The sequence below is a fragment of the Gymnogyps californianus genome, chromosome 7 (genome assembly GCF_018139145.2).
Source record: "Gymnogyps californianus isolate 813 chromosome 7, ASM1813914v2, whole genome shotgun sequence".
Lineage (NCBI taxonomy): Eukaryota > Metazoa > Chordata > Aves > Accipitriformes > Cathartidae > Gymnogyps > Gymnogyps californianus.
The window spans coordinates 21,848,728-21,870,900 of record NC_059477.1 but is presented as its reverse complement, the minus strand read 5'-3'; the positions used below and the strand labels follow the sequence as shown (position 1 = coordinate 21,870,900).

At 36.9% G+C, this 22,173-nt stretch overlaps 1 protein-coding gene across 1 annotated transcript in view; it reads left to right on the top strand.

Annotated features, from left to right (window-relative positions):
* UBR3 (ubiquitin protein ligase E3 component n-recognin 3) overlaps window positions 1-22,173 on the top strand; it is a 119,258-nt gene that overhangs the window by 82,468 nt on the left and 14,617 nt on the right. The window contains 2 exon segments of the mRNA XM_050899578.1: window positions 10,055-10,160; window positions 18,754-18,854. Of these exon segments, the coding sequence (XP_050755535.1) occupies window positions 10,055-10,160; window positions 18,754-18,854 (207 nt within the window).

The following is a 22,173-nucleotide window of genomic DNA, read 5'->3' as shown; positions in this document are numbered from 1 at the left end:
ATTTGGGAAACGTGAAATCTCATTTGCACACACTGTTCATTAGAGCTGTTCATGTGTTGTGAGTATAATCTATTTAGAAATCAATTGTCATAGTATCCATGTAATATTTTTTAATAATTTCCCATTTTTATGAGTAAAACTAGAAATATTTTAAGGGTAAAGCAGGAAAGCTTTGTTTCACCCTGGCTGTTGCTAGTAATAGTAAAGAAATTTGTTTCTCTGAGTGCTACTGTAGCTCATGACTAGGTCTCAGAAATCTGCAGCTACCATGTCCCATGTCTTTAATTTCCCTAGTTCTTTCTCTGACAGGAGAGTTTTGCAAATTTTCTTTGGTAGAAACTCTCAAATCTTCATTGTTCTGAAACATTTAATATTTGGCAAATCACTTCTGGTTGACAGAAGTGCTTTTTTTCTTAACATAAAATCTTTTAATCTTTTACTGGAATATAAACTGTTAGGAATGGACGTTTTCTTTTCTCAGGAAAAATTTGAAAGCCTGCAGAATACTACTACTAATAATGCTTGTTTAAATCAAGCTCATGCAGCAGTAGCAGCAGATTCAGTAGTAAAAATGTCAGAAAGCTTGGGCCGACCTCTGCCTTTTGATACATGATTTGTAGGCAATGCTTTCCTCATCATTTGAGGTGATGAGCCGCCAAAGAAATCCCGTCACGTGCAATGCTGTCCACATCCTCTCTAGGATAAGAGCCTTCTGTTACTGCCAGGAAATGTAGTTCAATTGATTTCATTCATGTGTTGTGATATGTGAAAAGTAGTTTTAAACCCTACTGCACATTTTCTCCCCCCACCATCATTACCTCCCTTTCCCAGCAGAGCAAAGTACCTGAAAAATGCATGTGTTAAAAGAACATCGCTAGATCACTGTTTGCAAATTTGAAGCATTTAATAAAATCAAGGCTCTACAGATAATTTCTACTTGGATTACGATATATTTTTAATTGTATGCTCACCTAGTAAGATGGACACTTTCTCTCTGAATTTTAGCAACTTACTGGATGCATTACCTACTTCACAGGCATGTTATTTGGAAGACCATGAGCAGCAGCTTAGGGCGGAGATTTCAGCTTAAAATTGAAAAGCTTTTGAGATATTTAAAGTGAAAAAATTTATAATGACTTTATACATAATGAGTGTACCCCTGTTTTCACATGGCTTTACTAGTAGTACTATGGTACTATGAACTATATCAGTTGACACCAAGGGAGGAAGTACCTCAAAGTTGTTTGTGTTTGTTTAGGGTTTTTTTTAAGAAAACAAGAAAGAAAAAATTCCACCAAGCTGAGGCTGGTGGTAGCTGACACTAAGTGGTTTTTATAATACATTATTTAATTTTTTTCTTACACTTACCACACCGTCCCTTCAACCTTGTCTTGCATAAAGAAGGGCTCTGACATACTTAGGACCTGACTTTAAAAGAAAGCATACCTTTTGCTGACAGCCAGTGAAAATATCAGTCAGGATTTTTAATACATATTCCTCAAGTCTTGAAATGCATGGAGAATACTGTAATCATTGGAGAATTTTTTTTTTTTTTTGAGAATTACAGAATTGGAAATGGAGAATGTATCTCCACTGGAGAATTGTCTTATGCTGGATTGTTACTTCAACAAGAGAAACTTAAGTCCTGTTTAAATTCATGTATCATACTTACCTATTTTTCCAGCACTTTTACTGTTTTGCCATTAACTCTGTATGTCTTGGAAAATGAACCAATGTTGTCTGTTCATCAAAACAGATTACTGGAACAAACTAAACTTACAGAAAGTTGATGATCCTTCTCACACTTGAGAAGTATGGAAATTGTCTTCTTAATGAGAAGCTTTAAGTAAGATTACATCAACTATTGCTTTTAAAAATCCGTGTTAGTTTACAACATCTATAATGTTTATGAAAACACTTTTTGGTAGCAGCAAATCCACTGGTAAACTTGTGCATTACTTGTCTATATAAAGAGTAAAATAGCCCAGTAAGGAAAACTTTGTTTTAAATCCTTGTCTTCAGAACTGTGTATATATTTAAGAGAGGAAACTTTTTTCCCTGTGATGTGATTTGGCTATTTTCATGTGGTTGCACACAAGGGCTTAATCTGAAATTGGTAGAGTATTTCCTATAATTGAAAATCGTGTTGATGATCTTTAAAAAAACCCAAAAAAAAATTATAACATTTCTTGATTTTTTTTTTGTTTCTACTTACAATACATTGCATTTTGTTTGTTTACTGTAATATTTTTCTGTTCCTTTCTTAAACTGTTGTGTAATTTTGTTTGAGTGTGCTGTACATGGAAGTAGTGCGTCTTCCTTTAGCAGTTGCATTACTTTTAAGGATTCTAGTGCATATTTCTGATGAAGGGGTAGGGACAGGATTTAAACACAATGTACTTGCTTTGTTCCACATTTTTGGGTAGAATGGTAAATTTTCTTATTTAGATCTAAATCAGTCATGTTGGTGTTTTAATATCTGTCTTGCACTTCAGAAAAATTGACGAAGGCCTTTAAAGCTTTCAGGTGAAAGGTGCTATGTATATGAATGTGCTGTTGCTTTAAACAGCATGGAGACATAACTGTCATCTATTCATTGTTAAAACATTCACATGCTGTTTATATTCTGTATTGGTACTTATTTTGTAAAATTGTTATGTAGCAAACTAGCCATATTTAATCTTGCATTAAAATAGACTCATTTTTACTGTAAGGTAATGGGGTTCTCCTAGAACAGACCTGTGGAGTGCTTCCACTTAGTATTATTATGTTTAGTATTGGACATCAGGCTAAATACGACTAATGGGAGCGGAATTACTTTTCCGTATATAGCAGGGTTTGTTTTAACTAAACTATGATATGATTATATGAATTTCCTTCATTGCCCCTTCCATACTGGTGTATTTAGAGATAAAAAATTGTGGTTCTTTAGATACATGTTCTATAATAGGTTTTATTATCTTTCCATACTCATTTCTTTTTCCAAGAGGTAATCCTGTTTTTAAAGTTTCACTTAAAATGTACCTTCAACTTCTTCATTGTCTTATGGAGTGAGGAAAGAATGGTTTTAAAAATCCATACCCTATCTGGAACTTGAATACTGTTTTGTTAGTCTTGCTTGCACAGTATTGAAACTGCTTTTGTTTTTTAAATGTCATTCGTGTCAGGTCCAGCAGAATTAATCTAAAATATGACCTGTTCTTGTTTTTCTTATGTGTGAGATAATGAGGTGTCTCTCTTGTGATTAAGCATACCACTCTGTATTAGTCTTGTAAAAACTGTAAAGTTTGGTGATTAGATATTGCAGAAAACCAGAGTATGTTGTCCCAGGTGAGCTGTTACAGCAGCAAGCATCAGGGAAGATGGTGAGAACAAATAGGTCAAGAGCTGTTTTAGTAGATTGCATGATGAGGGCAGCTGCTTTTGGGAAGTAAAATTAAGAATGATTAATGTAGCTGTTAGTGTCAGTGATCGAGTCTGTGCAAGAAGAATGATGAAGAAAATTTGGCTGTAAAAATTGCCAGTTTTAAGGTGTAAAGTTTTGTATGTGTGTTTGCATGAGCGTGTGTTACTAAACAGTATCCAACCAAAAAATGCAATTAGAGTCCTATTTACTTATTACTTAAAAATCAAGTCCTATTTTAAGGGCCACATTACAGTTTTAGAGTCTATGGCCTTGAAAATTCTCTTGGGTTTAGGGGATAATTATGATATGTAACAATTGTACAGGTCTTACTTCTCTGTTTTATAAAGTTTAAGAGATTTGATGTTTTGCTTTTTGTTTTCATTGTTTTGTATTTATAGAACAGCTTCAGAACACAATATTAAGGCTGAATAATTAGGACTTCTCTGTACGACTTTTGTATCTCTCTCTAACTTGTGTTTATATGTTTTTCTCTGTCATTGTTACTCTGGTAATCTTGCAACAGTGGGTGAACAACTCCACAAAATTTAAAGGTTATTTATAAATGAATATGTAATCTAGACCTTTCTTCCTTTTAACTTGTAAATAGTTCTTCTTTCTTTCTTTCTGGCTGCTTTCTTTTCTTTTTTCCTTTTTCCCTTTGCGATAAGGATAGGATTAGGGTTTTTTTGGGGAAGGATTAAATATTCTATCATCTTGTCCTCTGGCTTCAGTTGCCCTGTATAGGAGCTCCTTATCCTTACAGTTCCCACAGATAGCAGAGCCTGGCGTTTCAGCATCGACTGCATTAATTGGAAAGTGCATAATTTAGAAGTGGTTATCAAAAAAGTGTTTGAGACTTGTGTAAGCTTGCCTTAAATAAAACGTCCAGCACCTTTATAACTTCTGTGATAGTTCTAACCATTGAGAAGCCTTATTGTTCCACTGGGTTTTTTTGTTTGGTTTTTTTTTTCCTCTTCTTGTTCATTTGAAGCCTGTGTTTTGCATTTGTAGATGGTTCAGCAGTGTCATCTTTCTTGATGATGATGTTAGTATCAATTTAAACAGTGCTTTTAGTGTTTTTGTGAGCACAGAAAGTCATCTTGACATGAAGCATTTTCTAAGCTCTTCATGCTCCTTCTGTATCAAATTTTTCAACCACATTGATAGTAATGGCTGTCTCCATTTTATCAATATGGCCAGTAGTATTTGGAACCACTAAGTATGGTTCATTCCTGTAGGAAGAAAAACCTAATTCTTTTATGAATTGCTCAGTTGCAACTGTGTCCTTCGTGTAATCTATTAATGTGAATATGATTGCAAAGATTCCTACCCAGCTCTTGGCAACCACTGAAAATAAAAAGAATAACAGTAGTTTTCCGGAATGCTTTTTACCTTGGTACAGTGGGTTTCTGTGGTTGGTTGGTTTGGTTTGGGCTTTTTGGTTTGGTTTTGTGGTTTTTTGTTTTGTTTTGTTTCGTTTTTTAGTTAGGAGCTGGCAATCTGCAGATCTTTGGTGCCCATCCATTCATGCCAACTTTGAAAAAGCAGTTTTTCTCACTGACAGATGATACTAACTATTTCCTAAAAACCTCGGTATGCCATTCATACGTAGCATGGGAGAGACAAAGATAGATACCATTAGAATTCTATTGCTAAAGTTGATTTCATACACTGGCAAGTTTGGTGTTGAGGATAATTAGCTGCTTCATCAGCAATTAAGGCTTAAGATGATGTAAAGACTGTTCATGTCTTAATGCCTTAATAGGCTTTTCCTGACCTTCACATTTTTTTTTCTTCACTGATTCCAATCTGCTGGATCAGTGATGAATGGGAAGATGCTGTCAGCAGGTCTTTGCATCTGTTGTTGCTAAGTGGACTATATAAATCTCTCAAAGGAGAAAAAGATTCCTCAATCTCCTTATTAACAATCAAGTCCCATCTGGTTGTATCAAGTGGTTTTTGTTATAATCTACATTCTTCTTGATAGTCCTAGGAAACTTTGGGGGAAGAAGGGCGTCACGTCTCTAGTCTGGTAAGATCTTCACACAGCAGCTGAGACAAGGATGTTTTCAATTCCACTTGTGGTGAACTGCTGTGTCACTGTGTTTTGTGATCTTTTGACATTGTAAATATGAATACTAATTTATAGAATGAAAAAAGAGAAGACTGGATCAAAATAGCAAAGTAGAGATTTTCATGACAGCAGTATGTGTTATTTACATCCTTCTAAAACATAAATATGAGAGACTGGGGAATAAACACATCATCCAGACTTTTGCAAGCAAAGCAAAGCCAGCTAATTCCTTAATTTTCTTTGTCATCATCATTACAGTACATTGCTATATATTGTGGAAGTGGAATTAATAACAGAAAAAATCCTCTGATTTCAACTTTGGTAATTGGAGAGTTTACTTTACAGTCAAGAGACCGGAAAAAAGAAAGAAGAAAAAAAGGCAGCAAAACTTATGTAGAAATTTGGGATCACTTTGGCAAAGACCAAACCAAGATTACTAGTGAGACTGAAACTTACACCTACATGTAACTTGCTGAATCACTCATTTTTGTCAGTTCAACACAGCATTTTTATAAGTTCTGCTGTTAGCTGTCAAATCCCTATCTGTTCATCTCTCTGAATTTAGTCTTCTTTTGTGCTGTGCATGCCGCGCTAGACCTGAAAAGAGCTGTGAAATCACCTTTATAGATTCCTGCTTTATGCTCTTTGGCATACCAGAATATTTTTAAGAGCTTTGTCAACATCTGTAAAATCAGTGTGCTTTAATACTAAAAATAGTAAAGAATGCAACTGCAGGTGCTAGTGCAGGCAGTGCGGATATGTAGACAAAATACCCATTATCTTTGTTTTTTATGAGAGGAGCAGCGTTAGAACACTTCCTCTAATAGCTTCAGTCCCAGTGCAAAGACAGGGTCTTATCCTTTGAGCTGCTCTTTTGAAAGTACTGATTCCCATTGAGTTTATTGCTCTTCTCTCAGAACGGGATAACCCTGAGAGGTAGAGCTGGTATAGGAAGAGTTGAAAAGAATGTACCAAGAGCTGCAGTGTATGGAACAATAGATTTATTTTTGTAATTTTTTAGAAATGGAATTAGGAAGGCTAACATGAATCAAAGTTAAAGCTAATGTCTAACTGCTAATCTAGATGATTCTATTAAGTGTATTACATAAGCTTTACGTGTATTCTGTGAAAACAAAGACCATCTAAATAAGTTGGGAGAATTAAGACAGTGCTGCTTCAATGTAGGTAATATTTGAGTCATATGAACATGTTTTAAAGCCAGTAATAATCTTGCCCACTTAAATGTCTAAAGCTTGGAATCCTGCCAAGCCCCTGATGACTTGCAGCAGTAAATTATATTGTGCATTCATATTTTGTGATTTTTTTTTTAATATTTATTCAATTTAGCTGGATGCAGCCTGTCTCAAATATTACGAAGTTATTAGGAGAGGAGGACCATATTCAAATTCTTTTCACTGTTTACCTCTCACGATTTGTTATCAATAAACCTGTGACTCTCATTTTGTTGTGACTTCATAATTATCATTCTCTAATTTTGTTGTTGCTGTGCTTTCTAAGATTAATATTCTCCTACCAAATTTTGTTAAGAATGTTATTTTGGATACTCTGAGCTACACCCAGATCCTGTCTTTCCCACTTACAAAGGTGGGCTGTCCTGTGGAAAATTGTCCGTAAGATACACTGTGAGCGGTGGGGGGGGTTGTGGTGCCTGGTGGGGTTATGGCCTTCCTTTCCATTCTTCACAAGACTAGGCAAGGTTGTTGTTTGTGGGCCATTATCATGTTGATGTTTTGCTGCTACTTATTTAAAAAAAAAAAAGTATTTTAAAGCTTCTAAGTAGGGTATAAGAAAATGGGAGGATATTCTGTATTTTTATGTTTCGGAATGATGCATTCACATCAGGAAAAAATCTATGGTATTCATTTGGCCCAAGGCGGATTTCTGCCAGTCCCTCAAGCATAAGGATGTGGTGAAACACCAAGCACCTTGTGCACAAAGAAGTTGCCAGTTCTAGATTTCGGTGCTCTGGTGTTTTTCTTGGTTTTCTCCAATACTCCATAATCATAGTAAATTTGAGGTAAAGCAATTGGTGTCATTGTGGTGTAAAGCAGAAGAATGTTTGTGAAGAAATAAACCTTTGTATCTTCCTCTGGCTAGTCCTTAGTTTTTGCTCATTGTTAGAAATCTTCTCAGAAATGCGAATGCAGGAGCAATAGACAAATCGGAACTCCATTTTACTAACTTGGAAGGCGGGAGCCATCAGGCCGTTTCTGTCGCAGTGTTCCCGTTAGGGGGCAATGTTATTCCTTGGTTACCCCAGGTCTAGAGACAAGCATGGCTGTGCTGCATTGACTTAGAGAATATCTTAATATTTTTAAGTCAATTCATAAAAAATATTTCATAAAAGGTCATTGTAACCATATCTTATTACCGACTTCCTAGCTTTACATTTACGTGCAAAACACGTTTTCTTGCGAAGGAGCAATAGCTGCCTTAATCACAAACAAAAAATATTGTCTTACAAGACTGCTAAACTGAAATTTTCCTGCTCAGATTCAATCTGAATCATCTATTAGAATGTATCTTGATTCCATAAATGTTACACACTTGGAGATTACAAATAAATTCTCCAGTGCTAGAATTTGATGCTTGCCTGCCTAATTTCGTATCGGTAGAAGCTCAGGAAAATAGCTATTAAAGGAACAAAGGGTTAATTAATTATGCTAAGCTTTTTTTTTTTTTGCATAGTTGCCCATTTCTGTTTGAGGCAAGGAGCAGTTCAGAAAAAAATGACATTCCTTTTAGTAGCAGAGAGGCAAGAGGGAAAGAACGGATACCTTCGTGGGTTTCATTCCAAATAAAACTATACTGGGGTTTTTTTTATTATTTTGATGAAATATCAGTATATTTTCAGGGTTTTGAAGTTTGTCAGCAAAGCAATGTTTTGCTAGAATCTCTTGCCAGGAGAAAAGATGACTTATTTTGTCCTCATTGACTGTGTTTATTCAGAAAGCAGGTGACAGCAATCAATTCCAATGCCATCTACATCTCCAATTATTTTGCAAACCCCAGGAGCTAATTACAGCCCGCAGGCTCTGGCAGTCAGCTGACTTCATCATGCGACTTTTTTGGCCATTGCGTACCTCTGAGTAATTGTCTATTTATGGAAAATAAATTAATAGCTGCTATTTCTATTTAAAAACGAGGACCTGTGAGTGAGTGTGTAGGTTGAGCAAGTGGGTTGTAGAGAGAAGGGAGAGAGATTAAGAGAGTACGAGGCAAAGGGATCAATTGAAAGAATGAAAGAGGGGTGGGGGGGAAAGAAGATGGCAAGATACTAAGGGAAAAAGTTAAAATGAAAAGGAGGAAGGAAGCAGGATCCCAGAAAATTGGACAGGAGAAGCAAACATGGCAGCAAATAGCAAGATATAGTGTGACAGGAGGAAAAAAGTGAGCAAAATCGTGGGAAATGGTATTTTAAAATATGATTTTAATATAAACCTATGAAGATAAAAAAGATGCATTTTTCCCAAACTGTAACTGTATTATAAACACAGAAAAAGTGAAGTCTGAGATTCTTATTGTATATACCTCTCTGAAAATGCTGTCAACATAGATGGTGCCTGCCTTCTTGGCTTGCTTAAGGGGAGAAAGGATTAGATGTTATCTTTATTTGTGTTGGTCATATGATTCATAGAGAAATGAAAATTGCATTTTAATATATGATAATGCAGTAATGTGCATGAATAATAAACTAAGCATCCTTTGTTCAAAAGGTTCTAGAATTGTTTTGCAAATGGTATTTTTGACACAGTAGATGTACAGAAGGTTTTGAATTGATGAGTGTCAACGAACTTTGCCTGCAGGTTGTTTAGAGAAAACTATGCCATTATAAAGACCATTGCTACTTTAGTGTCATTGTGGTGTGGTCAGAAGTTTGGGGTTTTTTCTCTTCTAAAAGCTACCTATAAAATAACCTTATGAAAGCAGAAGGAATAATAACCTTTTAAGGATGAAGAGCCAAAGTGATCCTGCTATAGGCCAGAACTTCTAGCAACTTTAGGTTAATTCCAGATATGTTGTGCACAGAACTTAACTGTGAGAGAGAGGAATAAAAGCTGTGTGTTAAAAGTGTATCAGTCTCTGTTTAGAAGAGATGTTTAGGAAATCACAGCTTCTGGCATGAACTGGGGAGGGAAGTGAAGGGAGCATGGAACCTTAGCAACATAACAGCATATGAAACAGGATTTTTTAAAAGACCTATAATTAAGTATGTGGAGCTGGTGTTTTACAAGCACTAAAACAACTGAGATCTGGTTGAAGCTTTCTAAACAGCTTTCTCTGTTTCAGAATTTCAAGAGAGAAAAAAAAAATATTCTTTTCGTATACATGCATATGTTCACTGCCTTCTATTGAAATCTTACTTCTCTTCAAAACCTTTTTTAAAAAATAAATAAAAAAAAAAAAAAAAGATGGTTGTTAGGGTACCAGCTTATTTGGAATGAGCTGACGGACTTTTCAGAATCTGGTAAAATAAATGATGGCAACTTGAATGTAAAATACTTCATATTATTGTACATAATAATCAGCAATCTATCTTCTTCACCTTTCAGATCAGCTCTTCCATGTGTTGGCCATGCACATGCGCCTCTACAGTATAGACTCTGCATACAATCCCTGGAGAAAACTAACCCAGCCGATGCAGGATAAAAATTCAGAGCAAGTATTTTAATTTACCAAATATCAGTTTTACCCTGTGAAAGAAACATCCTTACAGAAGGACCCTGGGTAACTTTCTGTCTTAATTTAAATTCTGTGTGAGGTAGGCTGATGAACTTAACATCTAAAAATTGTATGTATATATTTGTGAAAATAAATTTTCAAATTTCTTTTACATAAAATTATGACATATTCCAGTTTTGAGTTGAAGCTTAAATACACCACTTGCAAGCTTAAGCACATGCAAATTTAACAGTATTGGGTCAGTGGATAGGTGCACTGCCATTCTTGGTACGGATGCTAGACAAAATTTACATCGAGATTAATTTCATAAATAGGTTATTGAAAGTTGGGCAATGACTAATAGCTGTTATAGAAATAACATAAGTAGGCCTAATATATGTGAGAAATAATTCTATTTGAAGCTAAAAATTTTCATCATGCTTGTTACTTTGAACAAGTTACTTACCTGAGTTTGCTTTTAAAATAGTAACCTTACATATACAGCTGTACAAGGATTAACAATATAATAAATGGAGCCATGTATCTGTGTTCCGCAAGGACTCGTCTCCCTACTTAAGACCCTTCACTTTTCAGATTCTACCTTGACAGTGAGAAGAAAGGTTTCTTGCCTAAAACCGGATGATTATTTTTCCTCATAAGAGGAAAACAATAATTTTTTTTTCTCTTGGCACCTGGAGCATCTTCTTCATAGCTAAGGTCTCCACTTTGTAGCTTGCAATGATGTTGAGAAGACTGTCTTTTTAGTGCCTATCCAGAGGTGTATTTGTCAATGTGTTTGTAGGAGCCTGAGGTGGAAAGCATCATGGGATTTTGAAAATTCATCTAGGATAGCGATGCCACAATCCTAATCTGCAAATTACAAAAAATTATTAAAACGTTTGTGCTTGCTTCTAGTTTGAGATTTTACTGTTTGTCCTCTTGGACCCAGGTCTTTTTTTGCAATCAACGTTAGGTTATTGCAGTAATTAGACTAGATTAACAGATTAGTTTATAAACCATTAGCAGAACAAAGCATCAAGAATTTTATAACCTGAAAACCTATGTTATGCAGCGTGCATTCAAACCGGTTTGAGAGTATGTTTTTGTGCGATTTTGCCCTGACCTAGATTGAGCAGTGGAACAAGGTTAATAAATTTGGTGTATGGTTGACTGAGTTATACCAGGCAAAATTAAGATCATGTTGATAGGCTGTTGACAGTCAGAATGGCTGTGGGACTGATCATGCACTTCTCATTTTGGTATTTGAAGAGCTTGCTGGCTTTGGAAGCAGCTATTAACAGAGGGGCTGCTTTTTCTGCACGTGCAACTTTTTTTCACCCTTACAGACTTGATGGAATTCACCATGCATTGGTCATATCAAGGTCAGATTGCTGCAAGTTAGATTTCATTAGGCGATATTTTGAATCACTTCGAAATGAATGATACTGTAGGCCATAATGGCTTGCTTTGCAGGAGGTGTTGCATGTTCGGAATGCATTTGAGCAGTTCTCTTGTTTTCTGCTCTAGTGTTCAAGATTTCTTGGTAGGCGTGCTGATGTTGGTTTGGCACTAAGTCCTAAGTGGTTTAGGAAGCTGGAATTTTTTTGCTCGCTCCTTGGAACATTTTCCCTACCTTAGTCTGCAGGCCCGAGAAAGCTGCAAAGGAGGCAACCTGGGGACATGTTTTTAATGTATAAATTAGAGCACAAGATGGATATCCGTAATTATATTTTAGAAATTCGAAGTAGTAGTTTCACTTGAAGATGACATTCATTATGATTGGTGTGTATGATCTAATTGCACACTTCTTAGAGTCACACAGCCTTTTGAGAAATCCAGAATAGCAAATTTTTTCAGGTACAGGAAAGAGTGCTCAGAGCAGGTAGAAGGTGATGCTGTAAACTGAAGAAGATTAAGAGAGTGGTGGAGAAATACCACTGCAGATTTAAGATGTGGATAGCACTCTGCCATTTTGAAGCTAACCACGTAATCTGAATCATCAGCCTGACCGGTACGTGAGACTAAGTAAAGACTTGTAGGAAAAAAATGTCAATGAGAGGAAAAGTTCTATATTATCTGACTATATTACTGTGATTCCAAACAACTGAACATCAGGAAAGTCACAGGAGCAAAATAACTTTAAACCAACATGCTATATTTTTCTATTAAATTTTTATTTTAAATTATTATTTCAGTTGAAAGCAATTTTCCAGAGAAGTTAGTTGTGTCTTTATTTATTTAAAAAGATAATTTTCAAAACTAAAAAGGAAAATAATCTATGGGATACAAGTGCCATTGCGTTATCTTTTCACCCTTATTTAATTGTAGTTACTTTTATTTAAATATATAAATATTTACAATTAAAACTATCCAGGTATAGAGCTCACAATTTTTAACTTGGTTTTCCACAACCCAGCTATCATTATTCATAAATCATGCCTTAGATTTCATGTGTCTGGGAGAACTGATCAAAGTAATCGTAAAGACTCTCACAGAATTGCTCTACTATACTTCTCAAAGCGCCTGGTTTTGCCCGGTGTCATCTTGTACAACTGTACCTAGATTGCTCCATAGTTGAAAATGGCAGCTGAGAGGGAAGAGAGGAAGGAGCTCATGCAGTCACACCAAGGTAAAGTAGAAATAAGGAAATTTTGAGCAAGATGATACCCTATCAAAAAGGGCGTAAATAATATGAACTGTGTGAAGGAAGAGGGAGGAAAAAGGATAAAGTGAAGTCTGATGAACTGTGAATGGTATAGTGGATTCTTTCTCCTATGCAGTTCATGTTGTCAGATTTAATATACACTTGGTCCCACAGGCTGTGCTTAAGCAAATTGTTCTACTAGGGGCAGATCTGGTTTCAATGGTGATCAAATAAACAATTATTGTGGTGTAAGTGGGGAATAATAGCTTCTGGCAGGGGGCAGAGAAGGAGCAGCTGGAGGCAATAATTACTAAACCCAGATGTGAATTTAATGGACTAATCCAAATAGCCAGAGTTTCAGGAACAGCAAACATGAAATAAAAGGATATACATTTTTAAAAATTTACATCTCTATGAAGGCTGAGATCTTTGTGTCTGTTTTGACAGACAAAATGTGTCGGCAAAGAATGATTCAGTAAAGCATTAAGGATCTTTGCAGTAGAAGCACTTGCAGGGCTGAAATATACTGGGTTATTTTTACTAAAGTGTTTTGCTGTTGTTTTGTTCTAAGCTAGATCGCTTCGGTGATTGTTTATAGGGTCATACTGGGCAACAAACTGCAGCACAGGGATGGGAATGAGCAACTGCGTGTGGGAACCTCTTAAGTCACATCTCCATCACAGAAACTGTTGTGAAACGGGAAAAATAAAACAGTTTTTATGAAGATAGTCCAAGGCAGAGAGTAGGATGATGGGACAATGGGGTTTAGTTAAGGTTTGCGCAAGAGGTGGTATATACGCACGCATGCTGCAACAGGACTTATGTGATCTATTCAGTAAACACACGAATCCTGCCTGAAACACCAATGTCTCAGGACATATGTTATGATACAGAGGTTTCGACAGTAATGCCAGCTTCAGGAGTACTTGCTCTTGGCTGTTTCTTACTTCCCCTATACTGTAGCTCACCATCTTCTTCAGCTGTGCTGATGTAACTTGAGCAGGCTGCATGTCATGGTTTAACCCCAGCCAGCAGCTAAGCGCCACGCAGCCGCTCCCTCACTCCACACACCACACCCCCCCCCCCCCCGCTCCCAGTGGGATGGGAAGGAGAATTGGGAAAAAAGGTAAAACTTGTGGGTTGAGATAAGAACAGTTTAATAACTAAAGTAAAATATCACACTAGCAATAATAATAATGAAATATACTACTAATAATAATGAAAAGGATTACAACAAAAAAAAAGAAGGGGGGGACACACCACACCAAAACAGTGATGCACAATGCAGTTGCTCACCACCCGCTGACCGATGCCCGAGCAGCGATCCCCCCTGTTTATATACTGGGCATGACATTCTATGGTATGGGATATGCCTTTGGCTAGTTCGGGTCAGCTGCCCCGGCTCTGTTCCCTCCCAGCTTCTTGCACACCTGCTTGCTGGCAGAGCATGGGAAACTGAAAAGTCCTTGGCTTAAGATAAGTGCTACTTAGCAACAACTAAAACATCAGCATGTTATCAACAGTATTCTCACACTAAATCCAAAACACAGTACCAGCTACTAAGAAGAAAATTAACTCTATCCCAGCCAAAACCAGGACACTGCATCATGAACAAAGTCAAGGAACTAATCCACGTTTTTAAAAAGGTTAATTTGAATAAGTTTGGGAATGGGTGACAAGGGAGCGCTGGGGGCACAGTGGTGAAAGAGAGAATGGGAGATGCCTAATGTTAGTACTGTCAGTGAAATCCTGTGTTATGTAATGGTAAAATCTGACCTGCTGTAAAATCTTCTGTGACACAATGAAGAGCAAATATTAAATTATGATTATATTCTAGGGTGTAGCCAGAATAAATAGTAGAATTCTACTTTCTTATCATGAACATCAGAAGCTGTGTATTTCTCTGGCCTTTCTGCAGGCTGGGATTTGTGGGCTGTATTTCTCATCCTGCAAATACTGAAGAGAATATAAATTTGCCCTAGTTGATTAAGCCTTTGTTTAGCTGTATCCGTATCTCTGTGTCTCAAGTTTTCTGTATTTGACAGTTTGAAGAGGTGTGAGGCTCAAAACTTCCACTTTATTTATTGAATTTCTAACTTTATAATCAGTTGGAGTTAGCATCAAACAAAAATTTTAAGTGTCTCTAGCTGAGAGAAGAGGGGAAGAGGAGCATATATGTAAGGAAGGGCCATAAGCAAATGCTGCTCATTTCAAAGTAGAACAGAATTTTCTATTCCTCTGTATCCATTCCCAAAGAAGTGATTCCCATATAACCTCTGTCAGGAGGAGGATGCAGAATACAGAGGCAGAGTTGTTCAGCTTTCAGCTGTCAGCTGATAGACAGCTCTGGTATTGGCACAGAGGTGCAGCCCAATTACCTGGGACTGGAGGAGACGTCAGTTCCATAGAGAAAGTCGAGCAATGCATTTTTCATTTTGGTACATGTTTATATTGCACTACACAGTTTTATTCCCACCTCCCACCCTCCCTTTTTTAAATGGATACAGCATACAACTATGATACATTTGAATCATTTTATATTACTTTGGTCCCATCTGAAATTGTACTTGCTTTCATTTTATTCAGTGCTTCTGTGGCACAATTTTTTGTGAAGTCAGATTTATCAGGCTTTCGCATATGCATTGGGGATTAACAGGATGGGCAATTTCCATAAAACACATTTCTAAACACATTTTATAAATTCAGTTTCAGCGTCATAATGAAGAAGTTGCTTAGGCTCTTAAATGACAGAGCAGTTTTTAAGTGCTTCATATGCTGCAGCGCTTGACGTAAACGGAAGCAGCTTATCTAAAACCCTGATATTTATTGTAGCTTTACTTTTCCAATTCGTATGAAATGAATAAATTAGACAAAGAATTCAGTTGGTCCTGCATGTTGAAAACGAGTTCATTTATTTGTGATGTTGCCATTCAATCACAGTATTCTGTATATATAAGAATATTTCCTAATTCTGTCAGAACTGGTATTTGACCTAATTGTTACATGACTGTTAAATGATATTGATGTCCATACCCTTGTCGGAAAGAGACGTTCAACTAAATGTGACCAAAGGGAGTTAATCTTTTTTTTTTTTTTGTCTTAATGTTATTCCAAATTAATTTTTTCCCAAATTTATGTATAAATTAAAAATTAAAGGTGAGAAGTAATTTAAGAGAAGTCCATGGCTTTAATGTCATTATGTAATGAGGGTTATTTTAAAACTCAGTGTCATAGATCATAAAACAGAACTAGCAGTAGGTAAAAGTAGAATTAGAGAGACTTAGTGAGATTAGCATCTTCATTGCCTGTATAATTTTGAAAATGAGACTTGGTAGTGTGATACAAATTTTTGCCCCCTTTGTCTTCTTTAGAATTCAATATACTGATTTTTAGAGTATTTGTTTTTTGTTTAGGACGCTCCCATATATAAATATGTATATTTATGTATGTTACAGTGTTTTAAAACAGTCATTTTATGAAATGATGGATTATAGTAAAAGGCTTTATGGATAGTGTTTATTCTGTGGCTGTTTGGGTTCATTAATTTAAAAGGACCAGTTAGACCGTGTTTTCTGTGACTTCATTTTATGTGACCAATCAACCAATCCATTTGTGCTCGTTCTCACAATTGAGAGTGTTGCATAAAATGACTGGAAACTTTAGCCATTTAATAAAATTATTGCTTCAGAATGTGCCTTACTGAGCTGGGAGAGAGGGGAAAGAGAGCAGTTAGAAAACGTATGGTTGGATAACACACTTAGTATGACCAAAAAGTGTTCTTTTAAGCCTTCTGTTATATGACTGCTTCTGCATGTTAAAATTTGTATCACAGATGACTGCTAGCAGTGCCTTTTGTAGAGCGAAGTCTGAGTTTTCATGAAATCAGTGACGATATAGGGGTCTCCTTCCAAAAGCAGCATCATGTTGCTGTGCCTCAGAGATGATAAACTGGTTGGATCCCCAAAGCTATTAGAAGGCACCAAGGATCTTAGGCATGCATCTACATCCCACCACATGTGGACAACCTTTTCCAGAACATGGTCTGCAAGAGCTCAGTTTGTCTGCTGTGTGTGTGATAGATGGCACTAGGGGGAGTTGGTGCCTTCATAAAGAGAGGCATCAACGAAGCTAATGGAGTAGCCAGTGCTAGCTGAGTTGGGTCAGAGGAAGAGTTTGGTGCTCTTGGAAGAGAGGCTGTAATTGGACCCAACTATAGTTCACCAGTCATGCTCTGAAAGGGCAGAGCTGAGACAGAAGAGGGCTTAAATGTCTTGTCTGTATGTTATTCCTCAATCTGATTTTGTTTGTACAGAAACTCGGGCACTTGCTGCAGGGCTTAAGAAAGCCTCACTGGGAAACTCCACGGTCCAGTGTCTTGCAGAACAACCAAAAGGAGGATAGTGAAGCTGTGCTTTTGGAGGTGGATCTTAAGAAGGATATATGTATATTTTCAATACAGCTATCTAGCACTTCATCAGTTGTGGTTTACCTGCAGGACAGTTAAGATTGCTGGAACAAAGCATGAAGCTAACCTCGAAACTGTAGCAGGTGGATGTGTTTTGATTTCCTGACATTCTCAGGTGGTTTTTATGGAGGGCCCAGTGAAGTGCCACATGGCGTAGAGGCGTACTTCCCTAAGTAAGGGAAGCTCCTAGCAGGGAAGGGAGATTTGTTTTTCCTGCAGTTTCTGACCAGTGAGAAGAATGACAAAAGAGGAGGGAAAAAAAGATGAAAAAGCCTAAGGAGCGACAGAAAGAAAATGCCCTTCCATAAGGACAACATTTCAATCACATGGCAATTGAAAGGAAGTTGGTAGCTTCTGATGCTTTCCTTTGCAACAGTTGCATCCGTTTGTAAGAAGCTGTTGAGGACTCTGTTTTCCATGAGAGATTCAGGGTCGGTTATACTAAGGCCTCACGATATGGCTCCTGTAGTAGTAGTACGGATAAATATGTCAAACAAACCTCTTGTCAGTTACTCCATTGGCATTCAACAGCCAGCCAGCTAGCACCACCATTGTTTGTGAATGGGAATAAGAACCCAAACAGCACTTTCTTCTGTGCGTGTTGCAGAAGGGGAAAGGTGACAATGGAGGATGCATATTGCATTGTACCGGCTGCTCCCACTTGAGATCTCCTTCATGCTCCATATCACTTAGAGGGGAGAATGCTTTTTCACCATTTTGACTCAGCTATTGAACCTACAGAATATAGTTGGATATTCCTACACAAAGCTAGAAAAATACTACCTCCTATCTGCAAACATTTTCTGCTTTTAAGTATAAGACTACAAGGTGATGTTATGTCATTTAGTGAATCTGAATAGTTCAGAAGTTTGCAGTATCTCTTTATGTGCTTATTTGCTGTCCTTCTAGCCTCATCGGTTTTTTAATAAAGACTGTGTGTAAGATTGCATAATCCCACCTGTGATGGCTGCTTGAGTCTTCATTTCCTTACATAAAGGAAAGCAACACCTTTTCTAAGGTCTCAATGTTTTCCACTAGGAGCAATCCCTGTAACATTAATGTAATTTGAGGATTCACTGTTGTTACAGCGTGGATATATGTATACTTGTGAAATGCCACGCTTTGAAAACCAATTAAATTATTATGTTACTATGCAGTATATTTTCTTATTTTAGAACATAAGTTCTAAAAGTTAAATACTGAATGTTCCTTGAGTCTGTACATAGAAATAACTAGTTCAGGCTGTTTTGGAAAGTTTTAAAATACTTTAAGAAGAATCAGGTACCCAAATGGTAACTTCCTCATGAGCTATTACAATCCATTAATAATGTTAAATGGTTTTAAAATCGAGATCAGTTAGCGAATTGGCTTCTGTAAGCTTGATATCAAATGTAATACTTTTTAAAATAAAATGCAAAATAAAATATGAAAATGAAAAATGTATAGTATCAGAAGTGATTTTCTTTGGGGTTTCTTTCTAGGCTGATAAGTGAAGAGCTGCCAGAAGTCCCTGTGCTTTACAGAGATGTCTCATCCCTTTTGCTTATCCAGATTTTAACGATGCCTCAACCATTGCACAAAGGTATGTTACAAAAATATGTATGTTTAGATGATTATGTATATGAGGCTGCATTCATGGTGATTTCCAGGATGGTAAATCATAGCTGGTCTACTGTGTATTCTAAAATAATGTTTCTGCCGTATCTACAGAAGGTGGCATTGAACAGAAATTGTTGTTGTGGGTTGACAGGCTTATCTGTGTCCCCTGTCTTCTCACCTTATCAGTCAGCCTATTCAGTAAAGATACAAGACCTGAGCAAAAACTGTTAAGTACTTCTACTGAAGGAAAAGTGTCCTTTGTTTGACCTTCATCTCTTTGCTTAGAGGGGCAGCTCAATACTTCAAGTTGAACTGAGTGCCTAAGGGTGAAAGATTGTAATTTAGTTTGAATTTCAGAGTTTAAATTGCAGCAGTCTTAGATAATAGGAGGTCATATATGAAGACGGTAATTGCTGTAACGCAGCAACTTCAACAGAGACAGCATATAGTATAATTTGGAATAAATATTGAATAGATATTTAAGAACTAGATTTTTCATTACTAAAATCAAAACTGTTTTAAAACGTAAATTTCTTTTTTTGTGTAAAAGGAACAGCTGAACCTGGTCCATCTTGCTAATAGACAGTGTCTGCTCCAGAAGATGGGGTAGTTCAGACCCTCTGGTCTCTGGCTTGGTTATTTATAGCTATACCTTTATTTTAGAACGAGAACAAACAAACAAGTATCTTTTTACTACTTCACTGACAATGAACAGAGTCTCTGCTTTGGGGTCTGTGTGGCAATTTTGATATCTATTGAGTTTTGGTAATTTGTGAATAGGTAAATACAGGGACTGTTCTGCTCTTGATGCATACACCTAACTGACAAAAGTATAGTAGAAACTCTGTTTCCCCTTAAGAGGTGTTCAGTCCTCACTATTGAATGTTCAAATTCAGCTCACGTGACTCTGTGTGTGTCTGTTAACATTGTGGGTTGTGTTTTTTCAATTCAGTGTACATGTTTATGGATTAAATATGTCCAATAAATAATTAGAGTATGAAAATACCAGGAGAATAAAATATTTTTGAATAGGAAGCCAATTATCAAAAATATACCTTTTTTTTTTAACTTAAATTAACTTTTATTGAAAGGACTTAATAAAAGCAGTAAACAGAAGTTTAATCAGAGTAATGTCTTCTGAAATACAGGAAAGGGAGTGGTGAAGCCAAAGTACAAACAGTGGTCTTTTTGTAGTTTATATTCATGCATTGAAAAACACAATTTATGAAAGTGTACCTTATCCTAGGAAAGACAACGTTCAATTAATAGTAAGGCATCCTGTGGAGAATTCTGTAGAATACCACATATCAGCAGCATGTTTTGCCTTTGCTCTTGGGTTTAGTGTACATTGCAGTTGAAAGGGAGATCGCAAGTGGCAGGAAGAAGATGAATGTAACCACTTCAAATCTACAAAGCATTAAATTGGAAATAAATTGCCATTTATCTTTCTAATTTTTGTTTCATCAGAATGGTTAGGCAGAATAAAGTCTTTCATTATTTCTTTGTCCTGAGGTGTAGAATGCAGTTCAGAAAAATAGGTAATAACCAATTTGTTCAGAACTTTTGTAATGGCTGTGTAGGTCACAGGTTGAATTTGATACCAGTAGTTCTTGGTCAAGAGCTGAGGCATGAAAAGGTAAAATGCCTTGTGCAGGGTCACATGGCAGGTCAGTGGTAGAGGTGAACAAAATCTACATTTGACCCTACTGCTTCCTGAACTTCCTCTGCTGCTTTGGCATGATTGTGGGGTGCGGGAGCGGTGGACCTGGCTGGACATCAGTATGCAGACAGAAGGTTGGTGCCTGTGTGCTCTGACAGGTATTTCCAGTATATTCCTTTAACAATAGACTTAACTACATTGCAGAAGAGGTGGTGTTGCAGTGTGGTGCAGAATGCTGTGGTAATGGTGTTAGAACACTAATAATGAGGGAAGAATCTCTAGGGTTTAGAATCCATGAAAGATTTTCTTCCTCTTTTAGCATGGACACTCTCCTGTAATGGTACTGGTTTTGCAGTATCATTAAGTATGTTGATGTATTCAAAGAAACCATATTTGTATCCTTACAGGAAACAAACTATTCATCAAGTATTAAATCTTCTTCATGTTCATACTCAAAATCCTTTTTGTTTACACAGTGTGTTTCAAAAACAGCGATTGTTCTGTAAGAAGGACCCAAACTTCATCTCTTGCCCTTCAGATATAGCACTAGGAATCGCATTAACTACCCTATTATCTGTTGGATGGGTGTTGGTATCTTTTTTCAATCGGACATAGATTAAAGCAATAAAAATGCCATTACTGTTCAGCCTCTTCATTCAGAGAGGAAAATTGATCTGAACACATCACAAAGAACACTACAAATTAAATCTTTTTTTTTTTACGGGAGAAACTTTGTGGTGGAGGTCAGAGCATTTACAAGCACTTACCAATTTACAAAGAAGGGAATGAGGAAGATAGCATGTACCTGTTGTGTAGTGTAACCAGCAAAATAAACACTGTGTTCAAGATACTAAAACCATTTGTGAATTTTTTTGTTTGTTTGTTTGACACTAGAACATGGGCAGAGCTTTTATAGGCTTCATATGCTCAGCATTTTGAAATTGTGCAAGACTAAATACGTAATAATCCACATAGGCGTTTCTGGTTTAATTCTGTGGCAGTTGTGCAGAGGATGGACAGTGTTCATGGTGTTGTGAATTGGGACTCTGCAGAAAATGAGGATTTTGTTTCTAGAACCTCTAGCTCTTTTCTTACAGAAATTGAAAATGGTGTTGCATATGAAGAAAGGTAGTACAGAAATGGAGACAGTGGCTCGGTGGTTAACAAAACTTAAATCTGTCCTTGTAAATTGAATTCAACACCCTCCACCACCCCTTTCTGCAACACAATTTCTATATGCTGAACAAGTAATTTAATTCAAATTGGACGTTCTTTGTTACCATCAATTGTAAAAAATTTTATTTTCCCAGTACCTGACTTGAGATCCCCGTGGCCAGATTTCTAGAAGCGCAGAGTGCGTGTAGCTTTCAGTGATTTCAGTTTCTGCTTTGCTTTGAATGTAAAAAATATCATACTGTTGCAAAGTATTTAAAAACTGGGGTCTGGGTGAGCAGGGGTGAGCCTGAGGCTAGTAGGTGCATAGAATTTGGTGGTCAGCTGGCCAGCAGTGGCCTGGTGCTGTGCTTGGTGCCACACGTGCAAGGAGGGTCATGCAGCAGCATGGGTGTTTGCCAGCATGCTGTTAGACTGCCTGGCGTTGCTCTAAGATGGGCCACCGTGCTGCTTTTACGAGATCCGTGAT